At 47.0% G+C, this 27382-nt stretch overlaps 1 protein-coding gene across 1 annotated transcript in view; it reads left to right on the forward strand.

Annotated features, from left to right (window-relative positions):
- SEC23A (Sec23 homolog A, coat complex II component) overlaps positions 1–27382 on the forward strand; it is a 308648-nt gene that overhangs the window by 113788 nt on the left and 167478 nt on the right. The window contains exons 10-12 of the mRNA XM_029598498.1: positions 1989–2112; positions 13704–13784; positions 20689–20778. Coding sequence (XP_029454358.1) covers positions 1989–2112; positions 13704–13784; positions 20689–20778 — 295 coding nt within the window. The remainder of the gene's footprint in view (positions 1–1988; positions 2113–13703; positions 13785–20688; positions 20779–27382) is intronic.

Here is a 27382-nt window from a genome sequence, read left to right on the forward strand (position 1 = left end):
AGGATTTCTCGTCAATTACGACAAATCCTACTTAGTCCCATCACAAACCTTGTCGTTCATTGGGGCAGACTTGGACACCTTGCAGGCAAAGGCTTTTCTGCCTCGACAGCAAGCTATCACTCTCGTGTCTCTTGCACACCAGTTGTAGTCTCAGCACTCCACAACTGCACACCACTTGGCATCCTCTGTTCAGGTCACCCCAATGGCCCGCTTGGCCATGAGAGTCATGCAGTGGACTCTAAGGTCATAATGGTCTGAATCCATTCAGCCCCTGTCAACCATTGTCCACGTAACAGACTCACTCAGTCAGTCTCTCGCCTGGTGGAGAAATCAGGTCAATCTCCTCCAAGGCTTGCCCTTCCAGGCTCCAGATCCTCAAATAACTCTCACCACCGATGCCTCCAACCTCGGCTGGGGAGCCCACGTGGCCGATCTGCAGACACAAGGATCTTGGTCTCCAGAGGAAGCCAAACACCAAATCAATTTCCTGGAGCTTCGAGCAATCAGATATGCTCTCAGGGTATTTCAGGATCGCCTCTCCAGTCAAGTCATCCTGATCCAGACGGACAGCCAGGTGGCCATGTGGTACATCAACAAAAAGGGAGGAATGGGCTCCTTCTGTGTCAGGAAGCTGCACAGCTATGGGCGGAGGCCCTTTCCCACTCGATGTACCTCAGGACCACCTACTTGCCGGGAGTGGACACTAAACATCTGCAGGACCGGGTGGTACTCCGCACTCACCCTAAATTCTTGCCTAAGGTAGTTTCGGAGTTTCATCTCAATCAATCCATTGTACTACCTACCTTTTTTCCCAGGCCCCATTCCAATCCAGGAGAGCAGGCTCTGCATACCCTTGACTGTAAACGGGCTCTAGCGTTCTACCTAGACCTCTACCTAGACCGTACAGCTGCCCACAGGAAGAGCACTCAATTATTTGTCTCTTTCCATCCTATCAAATTGGGGCAGCCTGTGGGTAAACAGACTCTCTCCTCCTGGTTGGCGGACTGCATATCCTTTTGCTATCAGCAAGCGGGCATTCCACTTCAAGACTGTGTTAAAGCACACTCTGTGAGGGCCATGGCGACTTCAGTAGCACACTTACGCTCTGTGCCGCTTCCTGACATTTGCAGGGCTGCAACCTGGCATTCTCTCCATACCTTTACAGCCCATTATTGCTTAGATAAAGCCGGAAGACAGGATTTCATCTTTGGCCAGCCTGTCTTGCGCAACCTATTTACAATGTGACGTACCAACACCCTTCCGCCTGCCTGGAGGGGTTCAGGATGCCCTCGGCCAAATTTCATCCCAGGCCTAGTGCTTTGCACGCATGCGTACATTTGGTGCATACTCGGACATCCTCAGCTCGGTACTCACCCATATGTGAGGACTACCATCCTGCTTGTCCTGTGAGAAAGCAAATGTTGCTTACCTGTAACATATGTTCTCACAGGACGCAGGATGTTAGTCCTCACGAAACCCGCCTGCCACCCCGCGGTGTTGGGTTCGTAACGTTTTCTTATTTTATTTTTGGCACTATCTGTAGCTTTTTAACAAGACTGAAGGGGGACCCCTGCTGGCTGCAGGGTTAGTGCCATGCTGGGCATGCCCAGTAGGGGCCAGTCAAAGTTCTGGAAACTTTGACAGAAGTGTTCCATGATTGGGCTCCATCCTGTGATGTCACCCATATGTGAGGACTAACATCCTGCTGTCCTGTGAGAACACCTGTTACAGGTAAACAACATTTGCTTTCCTGTTTGTAACTCGTTGTTTACTAGTCTGATAATGAAATTCATGTAAACCTGATTTCTTTAGTTATGTTCCCAGCTGGCAAACTTTCTAATCCATTCTGTTTGGAGTGTTTTTGGTTTTTTTTATTCTGAGGCCTTTTAAAACTTTGTCCAAATATGTCCAGTGCAATTCATGTTATAGTATGAATGCTTCATTTACTTACAAAGACAGTGTGTTTTCTCTTCTTGTGAAACTTTTAGAGGTTACATGGTGATGGGAGACTCCTTCAATACTTCTTTATTCAAACAAACATTTCAGAGAGTTTTTACAAAAGATGCCCAAGGACAGTTCAAAATGGCTTTTGGAGGAACATTAGAAATAAAGGTAAGAAACAGATTCTGTTGCAGAATATATTGCAAATCCCCAAGTCCTTATACATAAGGTTGAAATGGCGTAAATAAGAAAGTTGTAAAATTATATTGAATTGTAACTATAGCTGCAATACGGTGATAGCTTAGCTTGGTTTTAGAAAATATGTTTTGGGTAAGATATCTTATTGTTCACATACTGTTTGCACAAAAGAAAGGAGGAGTAGACACTTGTGTTTCAAGGCAGTCTTTGATCCAGTGCTGGCTGGCTGGCTGACTGGGCTGCAGCCCCTTTTTTACCTATGTTAAACAGTATCTTCACCATAAATAATTACTTCCCTATTTATACTTCTGAAACTTATTGTCACAAACAGGAATATAAAAAGCAAATTTGTTGTAAATTAATCTTATTTCATGATAGGCCTTTCTATACAGGAAAGGCCTATCATGAAATAAGATTAACTCTGTGCAGGAAAGGTTCAGTTCTGTGCAGGAAAGTTATGTCAACAATCCCCAAACTATATTATTTGAAGCATGTAGTCCCTTTAGCTTCATATATACACAAGTTGTTAGAGGGTGGAGGGGAATAAACTATTTAAATGAAATATACGGTAATTTTCCCTTCTTCCCTAGTCTTCTGTATAGCAAACTATTGGAAAATGAGCAAGATACTGGATCCATTTACATCACTTTTACATCTATTTTTCATTTTTGCTACTCAGTACAGATTGCCAGGGGTAAAATAGACTTTTTCCTATGTAGTTTTATACTCTGTGAAAACACAAACTTGTGTACCAGGTCTTTTTTTTCCCAGGGTTAATGGGTCTGGCTTTCAGTTCCACCTTTCCTGTTCCCCAAGACCAGCTTTAGGGATATGCAGCTGGCTTGCCTGCATTTCACCACTACAATGCTGTAGGGGGACACGTATTTTGATCTGAAGGATAAGGGGGTTTTGAATATGTGTCAGTGTGGGTTCCATGCTGGATATAGCACAAAAACCCTGTTAGTTTCTGTGGCTGATTTTTTATTTGAATGAAGTAGATCAAGGCCAGGCAGTTATTGCAGTAGTAATAGCTATATCGGGAGCTTTTCACTCTGTATCTCATTCTATTCTGTTATAACACTTAGAAGAAATTAGGTTTAGAGGTACAGTGATCCGGTGGTTTTCATCCTTTTTATCAGGTTGTTCACAACAGGTAAGAATAGGTCAACAATCCTCTCGTGGGCACCTGCAGAGGGATGTCCCACAAGGTGCATCCTTGTCTCCAGTATTCTTTCTTTCTTTCTTTGTTTTTTTACTTTATCAGTTTTCAATATATTACAAAGAACAAACTTTGCACAGTAATTTCAGAGAGATACACAAATAAGCCAAAAAATAAAGAACAATTTTCAAGAATATAATCTTGCAAAGAAATTTTCTCTCTTAATATAGATCTTCCAACTTGGAGAGGAAAGAGAGGAAAAACTTAGGAGAAACAATGAAAATGAAACATTTAGGAAAAGGCCATAACATGAAAATACAATCCCTACAGTTAGATCTTAAACTATAAGGGACACAGGAAAAGCAGCCAGCTTCTTCCTATCTAGAAACATTTTTAGCTGTTCCGGAACCCAAAAATATTTGTTTTTCAATTTAATGACACATTTACAGGGATATCTGAGCAAAACCCAAAGCCTGCATTTCTTGGCCCAGAGCCAAAAATTCTCTTCGTCTTTCTTGTTACCCTAGCTAAGTGTCACCAATATTATTTAATATATACAGTGATTTGCAAAAGTATTCTACCCCCTAAAAAGTCAGCAGATTTGTGTGGATTACTAATGACACTTAAACAGATTGTTCCAGACACTGTTTATTGCAAACCAGTATGCTCTTGAAGTACATTTTCAAACTCATAAGTCATTATTTCTCTGCATTTTTTTGTAAAATAAAATTAAAAACTGAAAAATGCTGCTGGCATGAGTATTCAACTCCTGTGCTGTGGAAGCTTAAAGTTTACACAGATGAAAGATATTGCCCTAACAATTGGCTTACAATTGGCCTCTATCTGTGAATAATTGAAAAAGGTCAGCTTTTCTGGATAAAAGACCCCCTAATTCCAGTACCTTTGTTCAGACTGTGAATCTGAGGGAAAGCTGTGAATATGAAGACCAATGAGCATTCTAAGCAAATAAAGATAGTTATAGACATGCACAAGATAGGAAAAGGCTGCAAAATAATATCCTAGTACTTGGATATCCCAGTGAGCACTGTTGGATAAATAGTGAGGATATGGAATCTGCATCATACCACCCAGACACTGCCTACACAAGGCCGTCTCTAAAAACTCAGCGTCAGAGCAAGAAGGAAACTTGTTAGGGAAGCCACAGAAAGGCCAACAATCACTTTGAAGGAGCTATGGAGTTTAGTGGCTGAGACTGGAGTGGAGGTGCACCAGTCAACCATATCAAGAGCTCTGCATTCAACTGGCCTGCATGGAAAGGTAGCTAGAAAGAAGCCATTACTGAAAAAAATCCACTTCAAAGCATGTCTGAAATTTGCCGGAAAGCATGAGTGACCCAGCTAAAATATGAGATAAGGTTTTGTGGTCAGAGGAGGCAAAAATGGAGGTTTTTGGCAAAATTCAAAATGCTACGTGTGGCGCAAACCTAACATTGACCATTCTTCTGCAAATACCATCCCAACAGTAAAGTATGAGGGTGGCAGCATCATATTGTGGGGATGCTTTTCCTCAGGGGGAACTGGGCATCTTGTTAAAATTGAAGGATGGATGGATAGTGCAACTGTAAGACATTGCTTCAGTCTGCTAAAAATCTAAAACTTGGGAGAAAGTTCATCTTTCAGCAGAACGCTGAATCCCAGGCACAAGACCAAAGCAATACAGGAGCGGTTGAACAACAAAAAGGTGAATGTTCTACATTGGCCAAGTCAAAGTCCGGATCTCAATTCAATTGAGAATATGTGGCAGTATTTGAAATTTGCAGTCCATAAGTAGTCTAATTAACCTGAACAACCAAGAGAAAATTGACGTTTAGGGGGTCAAACGCTTTTGCAAGCCTTTGTATAATTATGCCCCGTTTGCAATTAACTTTAATATAGGACTTTTTTTTAAGGTATATGCAGATGATCTGCAGCTACGATTTCCTGTAGGTTCTAATATTGACAAAACACTAGCCTATATTTCTGAGATTTTGCAAACAATATAATCGTGGATAAGAGAGAATTTGTTTTTGAATGTGAGTAAGACTGAAGCACATGGATTGCAAGATTCTCAGTGCAAGTTTTACCTTCTACAGTTTTTTTGAGATCATTAATTCTCACAGGACAAGCAGGATGGTAGTCCTCACAAATGGGTGACATCGAGGATGGAGCCCTGTACGGAAAACTTTTCTGTCAAAGTTTCAACAAGCTTTGACTGACACTGGCACACTGGGTGCACTGAGCATGCCCAGCCTGCAATTATCCCTGTGAGCCACAGGTGTCTCCCTCAGTCTTCTTTTTTCCGCTCTGCAGTCAGCATAGCGGTTGGAGCTCTGTGAGGATTTTTTAACTAATTACCTCATGGAAACACTTAACTTTTCACTTCAAAAAACACTTTTCCCTGCACAGGTCTCCCTCCGCGTACGTTTTTACGACGCTCGGTGAGTACTAATTCTTATTTTTCGGTCGGTTCCTGTCACTATCTTAAGGCTGTTAACTGACTGAAGCCTTCCCTTCCCCCATTTTTCAGTTAGCTTTAAACAGCTTGCGAGTATCTCTGTGACACTCTGCTTGCTTATGCTAGTGGGGTAGGGATTTTTTCCTTAACTTTAGGACTTCTGTAGCTTCAAGTCCTTCGTTCCCTGGTACCCTCACGCAGTCGATACCCTATCGCTACACCGGGACCCTCCTAAACCGCCCTGGGCTTTTATATGTCATCAGCGCCCCTCCCCCCACGGTGCCCTGATGCCTTTATCCATGTTTTTTGCTTTTCAGTGCTACCAGGCTTTTTCCTCCTACGCACTGTTTTTTTTCCTTGGGCTTCCTCGGTGCCGTCCCTACCCGGATGCATGCCATTGACGCACACGCTGTTAGTCACTGCCATGCATACTCGGGTCGCCGCCACCGCTGCCCGAGACACTTTTTAACGATCCCAGGGTCACTTCATCGATGCCACCCCCCCTTTTGGGGATGCCATCGATGCCCCATCCTCCCCACCGATGTCCAGCCCTTTTCCATCGGTGGGCATCGGTGCCACATTGATTCGTCGGTGGGCATCGATGCCGGATGGTCCCCATCGGTGGACATCGGTGCCGGATGGTCCCCATCGATGGACATCGGTGCCGGATGGCTTGTCCGTCGATGGCATTGGTGCCGGATGGCCGTCCGTCGATGGCATCGGTGCCGGGTCCTTTTGCATCGATGGACACCGATGCCCAGGTGTTTCATCCATGGGCATCTATGTTAGAATGCATCCATCGAGGGCAGTCGATGCCAGGCTGCTCCCATCGGTGAAATTCGATGCCCAGGTGGGTCCCATCGGTGGGTATCCATGCCGGCTCGATTCCGTGGATGGGCGTTGATGCCAATGCCAGCCTTATGGCTGGCATCGATGCCCATGCCGATTCCAGGACTGGCGTTGATGCCGGGATGGAATTCATCGACTGGGAGATCCATGCCATCGATTCCATACGTGTCCATATCGATGCCACCGACACACGTGTCTGGGGCACCGATGCCATGTACACTTGGAAATCTGAGTCTGTCCAAATCGATACCGTCAACGTCTGTGGCCCTATAGTTGATGCCCGTGGCCATGCCACAAACGGCATAAATGCCCGCCTCCATGCATCGATGCCCTCGACACCTCCGTTTTCCTTCGGTGTCCTTGACGCCCTATTGATTCGACTTCGACTCAGTCGATGCCGGTATCTTTTTCAATAACGGCAATGTTTTTCGATTATTCGATTCCACATCGTTTCAAAGATACCTATGCCACTGCTGTCAGTGCCCGTCACTGTCATCATTCTCCTGGCCAGTCATCGACGATTTTTCATACCCATTTTGATGATATCCTCGAAGCCCCTTAGGTTGCCTTCAATATCGTCAATACCGACATAGCACCGCCACATAATACCCTCGCCTCCTCACATTGCTCCACGCTTTGGGTTCTTTTTTAAGCCCTGTATTAGCTTAAGACACTCCATTGTGTCAGGAGCAGAGCAGGAGTGCTGACAGTTCGTCATCGATCGCCTTCCAGGACGACGAGGGCTTCCATCTCGGCGCTGGGGAAAGACCGGGCCGAGCACCGTGGCACCCATCATCGCCGACATCGTGATCGTCCGCCGCTGACGCCATCCAGCACATCGGTGCCATCCTTCTCCAGGCTGGACAACGCTCGGGCAGAGCGACATCACCACTGCCATCAGCACTGTTCCTACAGTTTTGGCAGTCCTTGGTGATCCAGAACTTCCGGATCCAGGTCCGACAGCTTCTGCATTGGCGTCACGACACATCGAGCCGCTGTGACGAGGGAAGGGAACATGAGTTCCGTTAGGGCTCCTCTGTTCCTGGCGTGCCCCACCGTCAAGTGGTGTGGGACTATGGCCATCTGTTACACTTAGCAGTCTAAACGCCACTCACACCTGGCCTGTCTCCTCTGTACCTGTGCCACCATACCGGGTTTCAGAGCGAGATGGACGTTTACGTCCCCGGCCTTACCCTCGAGGACTCCGGAGACCGTCGGGGTCAACAATCTTCACCGGCTCGTCTTGCGGCGATCCACGTCGGATGGTAAGTACCCGCTTCGGCGGCATTCCCATAGAGTTGTGTTCTCCCATTCGGACCGTGGTTCGAAAAGTTCTGGGTCATGTGCCTTTTAGAACTGTATTAGTGTCACATATCACTATGTTAGCTATGTTAGCCACAATATCAGGAGAACCCCTCTATCTTCTTGGGATTGCAGCAGGGCTTCTTCTCTTGTCAGTAACAAGTCCCTGTGCCGACCAATGCTCTGACTCTTGGTTCCCTCCCAACCAAGGTCCAGCTGCATTGGCTGATCTGCTAAACATGAGATTCAGCAACCATTGCCCCATGTACAAGTCCACCTTGAGGCCTGGCCACAGGTCTCAGTGTCTCCTTGTACAGCATACAGAAATGCGGGTACCACTTACCGCTCACACACCTGCAGGAGCCTACATGATATCCTCCATTGGGACACCTCCTGGTCTCCCATCTGGTCAGATATCAGAGCGGCCACCCCACCTTGTACCAAAGTCCCGGTACACTCCCCCAGGCGCTACGAAGTGCAGAGGGGAGAAGGGAGGGGGGTTGGGGAGTTTTAATTGCACTATTCTTTCTTTTAACAGAAAATAGTTACTCTCCGCACATCCTGGACCTAAGAAAATCCAACTTTCTTTAGACGTCACAGGTACAATGGTATCTTTGGTTACCATCACTCCATACTGCAGTAAGTACATTATTTTAATGTTTCTATGTGCTTTATGGTGAGTCAACATTACAACCCCAAGCTCTGCCGCCGGCACCAGCTTCGGTAAGTGAACTGTCTCTTGCATCACTGTTGGTGAATGCTGTTTTCTCTGCGGAGTGTAACATCATTCACTTTCCTTGCATAGACTACTGCTAACCACTTTCAGTACATGCAAGGAGCTCTCACTTTTTTCAGGACTCACTATACATTTACTAACTGGGATTACTGTCACTGCCATAAATCCCTTCTGTAACACTTCTGGACACCACAGTCTTAAGACCCTCTTGTCCAGCATGCGCACAGACATTCTGATACATTGTTATATGTCCCTGCGCATATTTTCCATAACCTCAACCTTTCAACTTTTCATGGTTGGGCTATGGGGTTTCTTCCCACTATGCATTTTTCTCATAATTCAAAACTGCTATGGGTTATATTCAGTGACATTCTATACTCAATGGACCTAAGTGGTTTCATTGCTTTCGTCCCTGATTCTTATCCCAGTTCGAACTAGGACCTAGTCTCCTTCGACTCATGCTCGCAATTCCTTAGGGTTATAAAGTTTCTCCTGAAAGCTGTCAACCCATTATGCATCTATTGCACTCCAGCATAGTTTCTCATAAACTTCCTGGACGTTGCACCCATGAGTTATGCCCTTATGCCTTCCAATACTGCTTTTGCAACAATTCTTTGTGCATACAGACAGACAGCATAGGGACAATGTGCTTTCCAACTCATAAGCACGCACAACCTCTTAGCTGCTCTGCTAGACAGCTGCGCAGCTCTACCCTTGGCCCTTGTTCACTTCATGCGTCCTTGGGCCACATATCTAAGAGATTTAATGAACGCTCTATCTGACCTTCTCCACGTAGGTTCTGTCCTCTCGAATGGTCTCAATTACATGTGTACAGGGCAAATCTTTTAACGCTGAGTTTAACTAAACTTTCCTCTGCGTCTGCATCATTCCATACGATGCACAGGTTCTGCTCCCTACACATGTTTCCTATGCGTTCCCTTAGATGCCTTTTCTTCCATCAAAGGCCTCTTCAATATATCTCTTCTGCTGCCTCTCGTAGCCAGCATTCTTCTAATGTTGAACTGGGATGGGGTTCAGTATTCTTTTCCCCACTCCCTGACTGAGATCAGTATGCTTCCCATACTTCTCAATCCATCATATCAGTAACCTTTTATTCCCTCACCAGTCAGTCCCAAATCATAGACTTACTGATGTTCTTAGGTTCTGGTAGCGTCACAAAACCTTCTAAACATAAATCTTGCCGTTTAATATGGCAGGCTTTACCTCCTGACGCTAAAAAAAAAAAAAAAAAAAGAGGTATTACCCCTTTTACTTTTCCACCATTTTTTCTTACTCCCTCGGATTCTGTTCTCCAGACATCCTCCACATAGATACACCTTTCTCTTAGGAGGTGTATCGTTTTGGGAGTTGGGTTCCCGTTTTCGGTAATCCTCTCTGAGTCGGCTTACCATGGATTATCCACTGATCAAGCCGCCTCTATTTCTCTAATCACGGAATGAACATATATATTCTCCTTATAAGTCTCATACATTCTACGTTTGAGCCTTTCCATTCCTCTCTTCCACAGTTTGGCAAGGGAACTTCTTTCCCTCTTAATGTCATTCCTGCCAGCAGGGTCCGTGAGTTATGCACTCTTTCCATACTCACCTGACTCCGTTCCTTTGCCACTGAGTAGTTCTACGCATTCAACTTTCTATCCTTTTCAGGTAGATGTTGTATCTCCTTTCCTCAGGAAATACTCTATTAATTTTTCCTAACCTCTCTCTCTCGCCCTAGGGAGAGACTGGGTTTTCCACATTCCTGGACAGTAATGCTGCGCTTACATTCTATCTACATTGCACTGCATTCCATGTGAATTCCACTTGACTCTTTCCTTCATGCAAGGGTCAAGCTGCTACTTCCAGTGGCCACACAGACCTAATCCTTCTGATTAAGTGGTCTATATTTCCTTTCCTACCAACAAGCAGACATTTCACTACAACACTGTGGGTATCCACATACTGTTGTGTCCGTCTTAGCCTTAACAGCTTCCCTTTGGTTACTGCTGCTTGTACTTTTTTATCAGGTTGCAGCCTGGAGTCCTCTCCATACCTTCGCAGCCTATTATTGCTTACATTTGACTAGCCGGCATGCTCCATGTTTGGCCAGTCCGCCTACTCTTACTTTTTTCAATTCACTACCCAACATCCTTCCACGAACCCATTATGGTGTTGCGGATGCCCTCCGTTCCCATTTCCACCTCAGTCGTTACGCCTTTGCGCATCTGCGGTGTATCTGGTGCATTCCCGGGCATCCTCAGCTCGGTACTCACCCATTTGTGAGGACTACCATCCTGCTTGTCCTGTGAGAAAGCAAATGTTGCTTACCTGATGTAACAGGTGTTCTCACAGGACAGCAGGATGTTAGTCCTCACGAAACCCGCCCGCCACCCCGCGGAGTTGGGTCTGTATACTTTTATTTTAGTTTCGCTTGCGCTTTTTAGCTATAAGACGAGACTGAGGGAGACACCTGTGGCTCACAGGGATAATTGCAGGCTGGGCATGCTCAGTGCACCCAGTGTGCCAGTGTCAGTCAAAGCTTGTTGAAACTTTGACAGAAAAGTTTTCCGTACAGGGCTCCATCCTCGATGTCACCCATTTGTGAGGACTAACATCCTGCTGTCCTGTGAGAACACCTGTTACATCAGGTAAGCAACATTTGCTTTCCTTTTTCTAATACTATATGAAATCTGGGCTTTCACTTTAATTCAGGTTTCAGCTTTTGTTCTCAGATAAAGACAGTGGTCTGGGTTTTTCAAACTGAGAAAGTTGCGTAGACTAAAATATCTCTTAAAGTTGATTTTCATACTGTTGGACAATCTTTTGTGTTGGCTGCACTGAATTATTGCAATGCCCTGTACATTGGACAACTTGTCTGTCATTTAGGAGCCTTACCATTATTAAATATGGCTGTTTGGTTAGTTTCTAGTTCTCCATTACGAGAGCACATTTCGCCAGTATTACAAGCTCTTCATTGACTTCCAGTACAACAGAGAATTAAATTTAAGATTCTGACATTAGTTCACCGAATGCTATACGATGAGAGGTTTGTTCATCTGAAAAGTTTGCTTATCTGGTATCAGCCTTCTCGCTGTCTGTATTCATATAACACTCAAATGCTGGCTGTCCCAAGTATTAAGACTGTATGACTAAAAAAAACACCTGTATTCAAGATTACAAATTCTTTCAGCAACAGTTAGACTTATCTGTTTGGGAAGCTTTTTGATTTTGGGTGTTTTTATTTAGATGGATATTATTTTATTTAATAAATTCGACGTGTTTATTAGTAGTCAGTTTTCATTCTATTATTTTTACTTTGTAATCCTCTTAGAATGGATGTGCGGTAATAAGCAGAATATAAATTGTGAAAAATAAATCCCAGAGTCGTCGTCTTCTCCACTCTTGCAGAGAGCACCATTTTCCACACCTGCAATGGAACACCACCAAGGCTTAATGCTGTCCCTGCTTTTCTCCTTTCTTTCTCTTTGCTTTTCCCTCCTTTTGTTTATTTCAGGTAGTACAAATATTTTAACATCTGTTCTTCCTTTTATTTTCAGTTCATCTTCTGCCCATCTTCAAGTAACTTCACTTTCACTCAACTGAACTCCATTTCTACCCTTTCCCCAACTGTTTCCTTAATGACATACTTTGTTTCTTGACACCCCTAGGCAGTATTGGTGCAGTGCTACCCAGTTCTCAGATACAATGCCTTAATCCCCTCCACCCTATGAACTTCCAGTATCCAACTCTCATCTCACAGCCCTCCATTGGCTATTATCTCACTTCCGCAGACCCCTGATATCCATTTCTACCACATCTTCTGAGCCCCTATGACTTTCTGCCTCTCCTCCCAGACAACCTTATGAACTTGAAGAGCTGTGGCTGCACTGTAGATGGGTGAGCCTGAATTTGCATTCTCAGAAGCCCCACTCTCGTGTAGAAGACCAGAAGGTGGTGGTGGTGGTGAGTAGAGCATTTGAGTGTGGGATCTCAGGTTGACGCAGTCCTTGTGGTCACTACCATTTGCATGTAGCCAGAGCCCCCTTGTTCACAGGGTTGTCAAGGAGGGATTGTATAGGGGAGATTAGTGGACATCAGATTTCTGAGGTCCATGGGGGAAGAGGGATAAGGATAGACCTTAGAGCAACATGATTGGGGGGTAATGAAATTCTGAGGTCCAGGTGAAGTCAGGATTGGAGTATTTCAGGATGACCAAGGGCAAGAAATTTGTTTCCTTAGGTACAGTCCTACTAGGCTTGCGTGTAAATGTAGGTCTTTCTTTTTTTTTTTTATCTTGGTTTCTTTTGCTATCTTTTTGTCTTGTTTTCCTGTTGTGCACTCTTTGTGATCATCTCTTGCCCCTAAAATATTTCTCTAGGATTCAGGTAATCTAGTCAGGGCACTATTTTACTGTTCTGGCTGCTGCTTCTCCTTTCACTACCTTTACTGTATCCAAAATTGCCATTAGATATCCAGAGAGAGACAATACTGATGTCTCTATTGATTTGGATTGAACAGTTAGGAAACTGCTATTTTCCTGATCTTTCAAAGGGTTTCTGTATGCATTCATGTCCCGCATTAGTGCTGAATCTTTCATGTAAAGTGGTGGTGAGTAGTGGGGAAACAGATCATTAAGTTCCTATAGGTGCCATCCCTGGCCTTGTCTTATAGTATGCATAATGTGGTAGCCATGAGATTAATTAGAATAAGGCTGTACCAATCACCATCTCTTGCAAAAAAAAAAAAAAGTTTCATTTTTCAAAACTATTAGTAACAAAAGGTGGCATATGAATAAATTAATTATTAGTGTTGCTTCCTCAAGCAATTTTTTATAACTCTAGAAACCATTATACAATGTGCTACTTGGTTTATTATTGTACTCAAGCTTTGTATGCCTGGAAAAATTTGAATAAATAAAAAGATTAAAAAAAAACAAACCCAAAACATACAATTTAACATGACAAATTCTATGCAGCATTATAGATTTGGACCTCATTAATTTCTTGAGAATGAAGCATCTCTTTTTTTTTTTTTTTTCTTTCATTTTATTGATATATCTTTGAAGACATCAAGGGAAATAAAGATTTCAGGAGCTATTGGACCTTGCGTGTCACTCAGTGCCAAAGGTCCCTGTGTATCAGAAAATGTAAGTAAATTTTGTAATGCATTTCTTGCCTGTATTTTGTGACCTTGGACAAGCATTCATTTTGTTAGCACTGAGTAGTAAACTTTTCCTCCAGCATCCTCCTCCCTGAGGCCCCTTTCCAGACCCCAACTGAACCTCAATTCAACGCCAACCACAGTCAGACATTCTTAGAACATTGTAAATAATTGCTCTTTCCTAGCGTGTAGCAGATGGACTCATTACAAGTGGGTATAGTGTGCTCGTGCTAGCAGTTGGAGACGGATCTGACGTCAGCACGTGGTACATATACCCACGTGCAGCAACTCAGTAATTTCCATCTCCAAAGCAGTTTGGAGCTCCCTTACGCTCGCTGAGCGTTCTTCCAAATTATAACGACTAAATTCTTAGAAGAAATCCTGAAGACGAGCCCCGCACTCCTGCGGTGTTACCCTCGGGTCCCTCCCCCAGTTGAGTTTCCCGAGGTGATTTCCGTGGTCCCTCGGAGGTGAGCACCTCGGTCTGGTGGCCGGTTCGCGGCAGGGACCTAGCCCCCGAGTGAGAAGGGCTCGGGCGCGGCATAGAGGCAGCCTCGGTCCCGGTGAGGACTTAGCCCCCGAGTGAGACGAGTTCGGGCGCGGCTTAGAGGCAGCGGGTGCATTTCCTCGAGCGCGGCGGTGACTGTACTTACCCTCTCCCCCCGCAGCTGGAGATCGCCCGGGTCACAGCCGGGAAGTGCCGAAGATCAGGTAAGGCGTACATCTTTACTTTACTGGTCTCCAGAGAGCGAGGATAAGCAGGGTCTGCCTAAGTGGCAGCCTGCCAAGGAGGTCGCCATTTTGCCTGCCTGCTCGCCGTCGCCAGCCCTGGTTCGCCGCCTCGATGTAAGCAGGGCGACGGGCGCGTATGTTAGGCGCCCGGAAAGATTTGGGCGCCCATTGCTGAGGCGCTCGTTGAGAGGTGCCCGTTGAGAGGCGCCCGTTGAGAGGCGCTGATACGCGCCTGCTGATAGGCGCACGTTTAGAGGCGCACGTTTAGAGGCGCATATTGATAAGTGCACGTTGATAGGCGCACATTCATAGGCGCTCATTGATAGGAGCACATTGAAAGGGCTGAGAGCACACCGGAGGGTGCGGATAACAGACGCGATGGAGCGTATGAGAGCCCATGTGTCCGCAGAGCCGGCACCTCCAGAATCAGGCATAAGAGCTCTAGGTCTCTGCTCAGCATGCCACCTCAGAGCCACACAGAGCGAGGAAGCAGACTCCCTATGTGCCCAATGTGAGGAGGCCCTGGGAGTTCCAGGCCAGGGCCGGTCTCAGCCCAGTTTGACTGCCAGTTCCTCAGGGAACACCCCGAACCTAGCAAGCCGCGGTGAGCAGCCAGGGAACCCCACAGACCTGGTGCCCCTACGGCTAGAACCTGCTTCCCTCTCCTGGGTGGAATTGTTCAAGGGGATTCATGCCTTCGTCAAGATGCAGTCTGATCCCCGACCGGACCCATACGTACCGGATGACCCTGCCCCGGGACCCTCAAGACCTACACATGGCCCCCCGCCACCCGGAAGCCCCATTTATGGGGACTCGGATTACTCTGAGGAAGATGGCGAGCCCCCCGAGGAGGGAGAACTCCCCTCGGGGAATAGAACCGTTTCGAACCATGAGACGCTTCTTTCCTAAGGAGGATCTTCCAGACCTGGTCTCTCAATGCCTGTCGGAGCTGGCTATCCCGGGCCCAGGCACCCCAGGGGAACCTAGAATGAACCCCCTGCTAGAGGGCCTGTGTCCAACGGCTCACCATTTTCCCCCTCCTACAAGTAGCACAGCAGTTAATCGATCTGGAGTGGAATGCGCCGGAGGCTTCATTCAAAGGGGGTCGGGCTTTGTCTAGCATGTACCCCCTAGACCCGGCAACCAAGGAGCTGCTGGCGTGCCCGATGGTAGACGCCATAGTTAGCGCAATTGTGAAGCGCACCACCATTCCGGTGGAAGGAGGGGCGGCCCTCAAGGATGCGCATGGCCGGCGCATGGACGCCATTCTGAAACAAGCCTTTGAGGTGGCAGCCATGTCCCTACGAATTGCGACCTGCTGCACCGTGGTGACATGCTCCTGCTTATCGCAAGCCAGGAACAACACCCCGGGAGAAGAAATGGAATCAGCCCTCTCGTTCCTCACTGACGTCGCCTCCGACCTAGTCCGTACAGCAGCCAAGGGAGTGTCATCCTCAGTGGCAGCCAGAAGAAGACACCTCTGGCTACGAAATTGGTCGGCCGACTCCTCCTCCAAGACTCGCCTTACAAGAATGCCCTTTAAGGGATCCCTCCTGTTCGGCAGCGACCTCGAGAAATTGGCTAATAAATGGGGAACATCTCTATTACCCCGTCTACCGGAAGACAGGTCAAGGAGGAACCAGCGCCCTTTTCCTAGACCATCCAGAGGTAGAAGCTCTCAACGCTTCAATCCTTACAGGGCTCGCTACCAAGCACCTCGTTCTCAGACCAGGAACCAGTCCTTTCGGACCAGGCACAACAAGAGGGGACCCGGCTCGGGATCGGGTCCCCGCCGCACCCCACAATGAGAATCAGCCGACCCATCTGGGGGAAGAAGCCATAGGAGCAGGCTAACCCTATTTTACCGCAGGTGGGTCGAGATTACTTCGGACCAGTGGGTCCTCGTCATTGTCCGGGAAGGGTATTACCTGGACTTCCTTCATCACCCTCCGGACAAATTTGTGGAATCGCCTTGTCCGCCCCTCAAGAGGGCGGCGCTGGCAGCTACCTTGGAGAGGCTCCTGTCCCTAAAAGCCATAATCCCAGTGCCTGCATGGGACAAATATTCTGGGCATTACTCCATTTATTTCATTGTCCCCAAGAAGGGGGGGGGGGGCACCTTCCGACCCGTCCTGGACCTAAAGTCAGTCAACCGGCACTTACGGGTTCCAGGATTTCGCATGGAAACTCTGCGGTCAGTCCGAAGTGCAATACAGCCAGGGGAGTATCTCACATCCCTGGATCTCTCAGAGGCCTATTTGCATATCCCAATTCATCAGGATCACCAGCGTTACCTACGCTTCAAAGTCCTGGATCAGCATTTTCAGTTCCGGGCTCTACCCTTCGGGTTAGCCACCGCGCCACGGACCTTTACCAAGGTGGTAATAGTGATGGCGGCGTCACTCAGGAAGGAAGGAAGGCATTCTCGTCCATCCCTACCTAGACGATTGGCTGATCAGGGCAAAGTCACCGGAGGAGAGCCACCGGGCAACCAACAGAGTTACATCTCTTCTGGAAAGCCTAGGATGGGTAGTCAACATAAACAAGAGTTCCCTACAGCCTTCGCAGTCGCTGGAATACCTAGGAGTCCGATTCGACACCCAGGAAGACAAGATCAGCCTGACCACCAAGAGGAAATCAAAACTCCGGGATCGCTTGCAGAATCTGCTGAGCACCACCTGGCCCACGAGTTGGGATTACCTACAGGTCCTCGGCCTAATGGCCTCCACTCTGGAAGTGATACCATGGGCACGGGCTCATATGAGACTGTTACAGCGTGCCCTCCTATCTCGGTGGCGCCCACGAGTACAGAACTACACCGTGCATCTACCTCTACTGACCAGAGTACGGAATCAGTTACGGTGGTGGCTGCAGCCCGGCCACATGAGCCGGGGGTCAAGGATGTCCTCCCCAACCTGGACCCTGCTCACTACAGATGCCAGCCTGAGCGGCTGGGGAGCACATTGCGAAGAGCTAACCGCCCAGGGGCGGTAGAACAGAGAAGAGTCGGGGTGGAACATCAACCGACTAGAGGCACGGGCAGTCAGGTTAGCCTGCCTGCGATTTACCCACAGACTTTGAAACAGAGCAGTCAGAGTGATGTCAGACAACGCCACCACGGTGGCATACATCAACCGACAGGGCGGAACCAGAAGCCGACAGGTATCCTTAGAAATAGCCGCCCTGATGGCTTGGGCGGAAGCAAATCTCCAGGACATCTCCGCCGTCCACATTGCCGGGAAGGACAACGCCACGGCAGACTTCCTCAGCAGAGAAAGCCTAAACCCGGGGGAATGGCAGCTGTCACCCACGGCCTTCCAGATGATTGTGGATCAGTGGGGGACCCCCTGCATGGACCTACTAGCGGACAGGTCCAACGCTCAAGTACCCAGATATTTCAGTCGCAGGCGAGATCCTCTATCCCACGGGATCGATGCCCTGGTGCAGCCATGGCCTCCGGGGATCCTGCTATATGCCTTTCCCCCATGGCCCCTGCTGGGTGCCATTATACACAAGATTCAGCGGCACAGAGGCCTAGTTCTTCTGGTGGCCCCGGACTGGCCAAGAAGATCCTGGTACGCAGACATGAGAAGACTACTGGCAGGGGATCCTCTGCCCCTGCTCCCTCACAGGGACCTGCTGCGACAAGGTCCCATCCTCCACGAGAATCCAGCTCAATTCTCTCTTACGGTCTGGCCATTGAGAGGGCTAGACTGAAGAAAAGGGGTGGGAGGCTGCCCGAGGTCCGTTTAGGATTGCCCTTGCAAATGCTGTATCCTCCCTGGTCTGGACGCTGCCCGAGGCCGGTAATAGATACACTCCTCCGAGCACGCAAGTTCTCCACATCACTAACTCATATAAGGATCTGGAGAGTATTTGAAGCCTGGTGCGAAACTCGCAGCGCCAATCCGTATGCCGCTGGAATCCCCATCATTCTGGATTTCCTGCAAGATGGACTTCAGAAGGGTCTGTCCCTCAATTCAATCAAGGTTTAGGTGGCAGCGCTATCCTGCTACGGCCCCAGGAGTGCCGGCAACAGCATTGCCACGCACCCAGACGTTTCACTTTTCCTGAAAGGAGTCAAACATATTCGCCCGCCACTGAAGTGGCCAGTGCCCCTGTGGAACCTCAACCTAGTGGTGGAATACCTAGCGGGACCTGCCTTCCGACCCCTCCGAGGCCTGTCCCTCCGTTTGTTAACCTTGAAGATGGTGTTCTTGCTGGCCGTATGCTCCGCACACCACATCTCAGAGCTACAAGCGCTGTCCTGCCGCGGTCCATTTCTCAGAATCACCCCAGGGGCTATCCATCTTCGCATGGTTCCTTCCTTCTTACCCAAAGTAGTCTCACACTTCCACCTCAACCAAACCATATCCTTGCCGACCACGGAAGGTTTGAAGAAGTCTGAAGAAGGTTGAATACTGCGCCATCTCGACATCGGCAGGCTGCTGTCCAGATACCTGAAAATGTCAGAAGCAGTACGAAAGACGGACCACCTGTTCATCCTTCACAGTGGGAAGAGGCAAGGAAAAGCGGCCTCACGGGCGACTATTGCTTGCTGGATCAAAGAAGTTATCAAGGCGGCCTACGTAGAAGCGGGAAAACCACCACCTCTACGGGTCAAGGCTCACTGTACCAGAGCCCAAGCGGCCTCCTGGGCAGAAACTAGGATGCTGTCGCCTGCAGAGATTTGTAAAGTGGCAACGTGGTCCTCCCTCCATACCTTCTCCAGATTCTACCGTCTGGACGTCCAGACCAGGGAGGATACAGCATTTGCAAGGGCAATCCTAAACGGACCTCGGGCAGCCTCCCACCCAGTCTGGGAGTAGCTTTTGTACATCCCACTTGTAATGAGTCCATCTGCTACATGCTAGGAAATGGAGAGATTACTTACCTGATAATCTCGTTTTCCTTAGTGTAGGCAGATGGACTCAGCATCCCGCCCGGCTGCCGATATACATGGGGTTTCACCGATTCAAGGTAAGCCCTGTTTTCCTACATAGGGCATCCACCCTGCCACGTGTCGACGCCTTCCGGTTGAGAACACTGGCTGTCTCCAGCTACTATCAATCGGTCAGGTTAATCATGTTTGGTTAATCAATCGGTCAGTCACGCATATATCCATGAAGCTTTTGCAAGGAAGATTACTGAGTTGCTACACTTCCTGCAGGGGTATATGTACCACGTGCTGACGTCAGATCCGTCTCCAACTGCTAGCACGAGCACACTATACCCACTTGTAATGAGTCCATCTGCCTACACTAAGGAAGACTAGATTATCAGGTAAGTAATCTCTCCATTTCTGCTAAATTCCTTTAGACTTTCCTTCTTCACCCAGTTTGGAACATCCTTGTTTTATTGTAACTTCAGAGTTTCTCTTCACTTGTTACAGTTTTTTAGTTTATTTTCATTTTAACACCCCCTGTTAAATGTAAACCAGCATGATGTGATTTTTATCTTGAATGCCGGTATAGAAAAACGCCAAATAAATAAATAATCATACGGCCTCCTCCTGTGAATACTGCATGTCATCCTTTTAATTATCTAAATTCAGAAGATGTGAGTTGTATTTACAAATAATCCCAGACACCAGAAATTTATATGGAAAGCGAAGCCAATAATGGATCCTTTTTAATTTGGAGTTTTGAAGATTTTTGCTGTGGTCCTAAGGTAGTAAAACTCTTAATGAAAAGAATCATAAACCAAGCATTCTGATTCTTTCAGTGGATGCATTAATTATTATGTTACTCCTGCTGAAGAAACAGTGTTTAAAGAATTTTTCTTTTATCGAGTACACATTAAGATTCTGTAAGTAAAGTAGCATGTCTGGCAGCATCACATATAGTATGGTGTTCCCATAAATTCTACTTTGTCATTTTTTTCAGGGATTTATAGTTATAGGTAAAAATGTATATTAGCTGAGTAATCTCTCAAGATCTGTGCTTGAGGTAAGAGATTACACATAATTTTTCTCTAAAACTTTAAGAACAAACTTATTTTCTATTATAGCTTATAGGAATAGAAATATTTAGTCACATTTTTACCTGGTTGTTTTTTAGACTTACTTCCTAGATTTGTCCATGTATTTTTGTTTGATCTCTTGTAAAGGGTACTTCTCCTTTTAAGGTACAAATATCTTTGGATTTTTTTGTTTTCAGGAGATAGGAACAGGAGGTACCTGTCAGTGGAAAATATGTGGACTTAACCCCAGTACAACCTTAGCTGTGTATTTTGAGGTAGTCAATCAGGTAAGCTTTCAAGAACAGCATGACCTTAAACAACTCTGTTTTCTCCTTTATAGTATCCTTTTTGTTATGGCACCATTACTGTAGGTAACTTTTGGCCATTTCATTGTGATATTGTGAAAGACGTGCCATCTCAAGTTCTGAATAATTGGTGGGACAGGGATTATGTGGTCATGGAGAATGGCTGAACCACAGGACCTCTGTTGTTTTTTTTTCTGTGTTAAACTGTATCAACAACTGAATTCAGTTAATTGTTTCAAGACAGAAGTTGAGGTGTGCTGTTATACTGTCCCAGGATCTGTATTTCATCAACATTGATGTATACTTTGAGCTCAAATCTTTTATGATGATGGCAAGGGTTGGAGGTAGACATTGAAGAGAATGAGGGGGAAAACAGGGAACCTTTGGGAACATACCAATGTAGGGGTCAGATGGTGGAGAATGCTTTGTTTCATAATGTGATCTTGCATCTGCCAGCAGGAAGGATTTAAATCAATTTTGTATGTTGCCTTCAATACCTAGGTTGACCTGTCTGGTAAGCATAATTTGGTGATTGTATCAAAAGTGGCTGAGAGATCAAATAAAATATAGTCCTGAACTCCTTTGATCCATGTTGTTGAGAGATGACTGTTTTGGTTCTATGTCATGAATGGAATCCCAATTGCATTTGGACTGGGCTGTTGGTCTTTTTAAGAACGTCTTAGTTGTCTAGCTACCACAGATTCTATCAGTTTATATAGCATGGGAAGGTTGGATTATGGTACAGAGGCATCGAGTGATGATTTTTATATATTTAGGGCCGGATTTTAAAATCCCTACTCGCGCCGAGCCTATTTTCAAAAGGCCCGCGACGCGCGTAAAGCCCCAGGGCTTGCAAAAAGGGGCGGGGCAGGGCCAGAGGTCTCTGCACGGCCGCGGTGCCAGGGATCGTGCGCCTGCAGTTGGCCGGCGCACGCAACTTACTTCAACCCCAGGGCTGAAGTAAGTTTTGTAACAAAAGAAAAATTGTCAAAAAGGTAGGAGGGAAAGGGCAAGGGAGGTAGGGGAAGGGAAGGTGGTGTAGGGGGTAAGGAAGTTCCCTTCGAGACCGCTCTGATTTTGGAGCGGCCTGGGAGGAAACAGGGGAAGGCAGCGCGGCACAACTGTGGCACACTCATGTTATAAAATCGGGCGTACATTTGTGCGTGCCAGGTAGCGTGCGCACATGTACGTCCACGCGCACTTTTTAAAATCTACCCCTTATTTTTTAGTAGGGGTTTGACATTGAATTTAGGATGTCAGGGTAATGTCCTTGCTACAGTGAGGCATTTACAGTTTTTTTTTTTATATTTAAACGTTTTTGTTTTTTATTGATAAGCAATATGGAAATAACAGTATGCAAAATATACAGCCAACAATAAAGAATACCAAAATAACATGGCCACTATGCAAGACACCAAATACAAACATTGCACGTGAAAAATCAGGAATGCGCTATGGCCGTAAGGTGCCATATTGCAGTTGCCAAAGTGAAGCTTCCCCTAGAAAATCCCCCTCCCCCCCCTTCTCCCCATGACCATAACACACGGCAGCAAGTATCAGGCAGGATGGCTAACTAGAGCATGCGATATAGTTGGTAAAAAACCAAGAGAGAGGAAAACAATAGAGAAGAAAACAATAGAGAAGAAAACAATGAGGGCTCATATTTCGAGTGGCAACAGTCCTTGGTCAGGGTTTTGTCCTGGCCCGCAGTACTCTCCAAGCTTACCCCTCCAATCAATCCTTCTGAGCCTCCAGCCAAGCTGAGTATGGATGCCATATACCTTGGAATGCAGCAAGACGATCCTGATGCAAGGCAGTGAGCCTATTCAGCTGGTAGTAGGAATGCAAGCGCTGCTGAATGGTGGCTAAAGATGGGGTAAGTTTTTGCTTCCAATAAAGGGCAATTTCTGCTCGTGTGGCAATAAATACTTGAAGAGCCAATTTTCGCACAGGAGGTGAAGTATCCGAGATTGGTAATCCCAATAACGCGTGCCAAGGCTCAATCTTAAGCGGGGCGTGTACAAGCTGGGAGAGCCAGGTAAACACCGCATTCCAACATTGAACAACGATAGGGCATTGCCACCAAAGATGATAGTAAGTACCCTTGGCGTGACATCCTCTCCAACACGTATCTGGTATGTCTGGAGCAAATTTATGAAGGGCAACCGGCGTGTAGTGCCAGCGATAGAGCAATTTATAGCAGTTTTCTTGAAGCCCTGTGGATATAGAGCATTTATGTGCAGCGGCATAAATTTGTGCCCAATCCTCATCATCCAAAGCTAGCTGAAAGTCCTGTTCCCAAAGAGTGCGATGCCGAAGTGGAGGCGTGTTCCTGGTGTTCAAAAGTCCATAGATTTTGGAGATCACTCCTTTAAGGGTAGAAGCATTTTTACAAAACATTTCAAATAATGTGCCCTGAGTTCGAATCAATCCCTCTCGAATCCCTTTAAGAGTAAAGTGACGTACTTTGGCATACAATAAAAAGTCAACTGACAACAACCCAGACACATCTCGCAATCGCTCTGGTGAGAGCATGGCATCCTGTTGATAAACATGTCCCAACCTGAAAACCCCCTGGCTTGTCCACTGCAGAGGGGCTTTCGATCTATCTCTCAATGGAATAACTGTATTGGAAAATAAATGGGTCATCAGAGAAAAACGCTCGGGCCCCACCAAAACCTTCTTCCATCTATGCCATATCTGCATGGTAGTGCGTAAGGCAAAGGGTAAAAAAAGAGTGTCACCCCAGAGAGATCGGGGCTGCCAGGGAAGGGCATCTATAGGAAAGCGGCCCAGGGAAGCTTGTTCCAACTTAACCCATTGTGGTATTTCCCTTGTAGCATGTAAAGCAACTAACGCCCTTAATTGCGCCGCGCTATAATACCAGATGAGGTTGGGCACCTGGAGACCCCCTCGTACTCTTGTTTGATACAGAGTGGCCCTTGCTATCCTGGGGGGCCTACGCCTCCAAATAAAATGCCCAAGAATTTGTTGCCAATTACGAAGTAAACTATCTGGGAGGTAGATAGGAATGGTGGTAAAAAAGTACAAGAATCGAGGCAACACGTTCATTTTTAAAATGGCTATCCTACCCAACCAGGAGTGTGCATGATCCCCCCACCTATCCAAGTCGCCTTGCAGCTTTACGAGTAATGGCCGATAATTCAAGTCATAGAGGGAGTCAGTATGCGTCCCCAAGTGAACTCCCAAATATTTTAACGAAGTAGTGGCCCATTTAAAGGGAAACGTCTCCCGTAGCTCCTGAACTACTTCAGAGGGCAAGGTGAGGTTCAATATTTCTGACTTATCGAAGTTAATTTTCATCCCTGATCGCCTCGTAAATTCCCCCAATTCATCCATAACTCCCCTCAAAGATAGCGCCGGGTCAGTAAGGGTAAACAAGACATTGTCTGCAAACAGGGAAATTTTAAAGTGGTCAGTTCCTTTGGAAATGCCCCGCACACCCACGTTGCCCCGTATACGACTAGCAAAGGGTTCTAAAAATATGGCAAACAACAAAGGGGAAAGGGGGCACCCCTGTCTTGTCCCTCTGTGAATCGAAAACTGAGGACCATATCTCCCGTTGACCTTAACCCTGGCCGCAGGGTGGTCGTACATTTTGCGTAGCCAAGCAAGAAAGGATGTCCCAAATCCCATAACCTGTAACGTAGAAAAGAGAAAGTCCCAGTTAACAAGGTCAAAGGCCTTTTCAGCGTCCAGCGCTAGGAGGACAGCCGGGAAGCCTTCCCGTTGCACCAGATCTATGATGTCCACTATCCGACGGACGTTGTCCGCAGCTAACCTCCCGGGCACAAACCCCACCTGGTCATTATGTATAAGCCCCGGCAAAACTCCATTCAACCGGGCCGCTAAAACTCTAGCCAAGATCTTTAAATCAATATTGATTAGCGAGATCGGCCGGTAGGAGCTACAGTGAACGGGGTCTCTACCCGGTTTGGCCAATACCGTGATACCTGCAGTGTTGGCGTCAGAAGTGAATTCCGCTCCTTCCAGCAGCGAGTTAAATGCCAACGTCATGGGACCAGCGAGTATATGGGCAAATTTACGATAGTAGCTACCAGTGTAGCCGTCCAACCCTGGCGCTTTTCCAGCTTTCAGTAGTTTAATAGCCGCCAATACTTCCAGTTGTGATATCGGCTTATCTAGTACCTCTCTCTGCAGGGGAGTAAGCTGGGGCAAATCAATCGATGACAAGTAATCAGCAATTACATCAGGGGCAATCGGCGTATCGCAGGAGTATAATTTAGAGTAGAAGTCTGTGAATGATTGTCGTATATCCTCAGTGGAAGTGACAACCTGCCCTCCGGCATCCTGTATCTTAGATATAACTGTTTGGGCTTGGGCAACTCGCAACTGTCTAGCCAGCAGCTTACCCGCCTTATTACCCCCCTCAAAATATTGTTGTTTAAGAAGAGTCAGAGAGTGGCTAATAGCGGAGTCTTCCAACGTCCGAATCTGAGCTCGGACTGCCAGAATTTTTTGGTACAGTCGTCCTGATTGGGAACTACTATGCCGTGTGGTTAAGTCGGTGAGTTCCTGAATAAGTAGTGCCCGTTTGGCCTCTCTCTCCTTATTACAGTAGGTCGCCCTAGAAATGCAGGAACCCCGAATCACCGCCTTAGAGCACTCCCAGACTGTGAGGGGAGACATACCCTCCGTCTGGTTCTCCCGAAAGTACTCGAGAAGTTGTTGTGCGGTAGAGGCAGCAAAGGAGGGATCCTTAAACAAACTATCGTTGAGTCTCCATGTGCGGAGGCCACCCCCAGAATCTCCCAGTGCGCAAACCATCCAGACTGGGGCATGGTCAGACCATGTAATGTTGTCAATGTCTATTTTCTGTATACGGGGCTGCATAGAAGCAGACACAAAAATATAATCAATGCGGGTGTAGGTAGAGTGGGGGTTGGAATAGAACGTATACGAGCGGGAGTGCGCATGTCTAGTCCGCCATATATCTAGCAGCCCCCATTTAGCTAGAGCTTCCAACCAATGTCGCCTTGCCACCGTATGGGATGATATGCCGGAGCTGGAATCCTTAAGGGGGTCCAATACAAAATTAAAGTCTCCCCCCACAATTACCTCCCCCTCCGCATGTTGTTGCAATAATGTGCACAATCGCTTTATAAATGGCACCTGACGCTGGTGTGGAAAATACACATTAAGGATGGTGAAAATCTTTTTATCAATTTTGATCTTATTCAATATAAATCTACCGTGCGGGTCTGCAACTACCAGGAGCTGCTCATGAACAAATAAGGAGGAATACAAAATACCCACCCCTGCATACCTATGTTCAGGAGTGCAAGCGGCCCACAGAGAGGTAGAAAACCTCGGAAACTGTAGCAGCTGCTCATGGGATTTCTTCATATGCGTTTCCTGTATAAAAATGATATCAGCTGCCTGTCTGGTTAGTTCCCGTTTAAGCAATTGCCTTTTCTGAGGAGAGTTAAGGCCTTTGACATTGATAGATACTAATTTAGTCGCCATCATGGTAAAAAAAAACATTCACCAGAGCCTGCACAGGCCTCCCAAATGTATACAAGCCAGGTCTCCCCCCCCCAAGTTGTCACCAAAGCTATTCTGTGGTTGCCACCCTGCATCTGCCCCTCACGCCTGTAAGCGTTAGAGCCTATGTGTATGGCCATGAGCACTATACGTCCTGCTGCATCCCAAGTCGTCGTCTGGGACGCCGAATTTGGAGGGCCTGCCGCCATCCAACCAGAGAGAAAAACACAACACCCCCCCCCCCCCCCCCCGGTATCCCCGCCTGTGATCAAAAATGTTAACAGAAACAACAACCCTCGAACGCTGCTGACACATTTCTCACATGTATAGCAATTGCTATGCAAGGTATAGAACCAACTTAACCATATTCAAACAGTCATATTTACTGCAGGCTCCAAACCTGTCTCATAAGTCCTCACGCAGAAACCCCAAGCTGGGGAACGCTTTCCAAAAGGATGTATAGCTAGAAGCAGTCCCACTCTCCCTCAATCGGGTTCGGAGGTGCGAGATCTGGAGTCGCCAGACTGCCGACGCAGCCGCTTGCCTCCCTTTCCTGCCCTTTGCCAGCGTGGTGCCGAATCATGAGATGGCGGTTGAGCCGCCATTTTAGAAGAAGAGAACGATACCGGCAGCTGTGCTTTTTGAAAAACTGCTGATGCTTCCTCTAAGGAGGCGACACGATAGGTAGTGCCCTGGTGTTGGAAAGTCAGGCCAAAAGGGTATGTCCATCTATATCTTATGTCCCGTTCCCTCAAGGCCTGAGTCACTTCTCTCATATCGTAGCGCTTTTTTAACGTTATTGGCGCCAAATCTTGGAAGAGAGAAATGTGGCAATTGTTCCACTGTACGGTCTTCAGTTGTCTCGCTTCTCTAAGAATTCTGTCCTTTAAAGGGAAGCTGGCAAAGCAGAGGACTATGTCTCGCGGTTGTTGATCCCTCCGAGGCCCCAACGCCCGATGGGCACGTTCAAAGCCGATTTCAGGAGGTATGGCCATGCTGCCTGACTGACCTTCTGCTCCCTTGCTGAGGATGTGGGTGCAAATTTGGGCGGCTACCTGAC

Source organism: Rhinatrema bivittatum, chromosome 4 (assembly GCF_901001135.1).
Source record: "Rhinatrema bivittatum chromosome 4, aRhiBiv1.1, whole genome shotgun sequence".
Taxonomy (NCBI): domain Eukaryota; kingdom Metazoa; phylum Chordata; class Amphibia; order Gymnophiona; family Rhinatrematidae; genus Rhinatrema; species Rhinatrema bivittatum.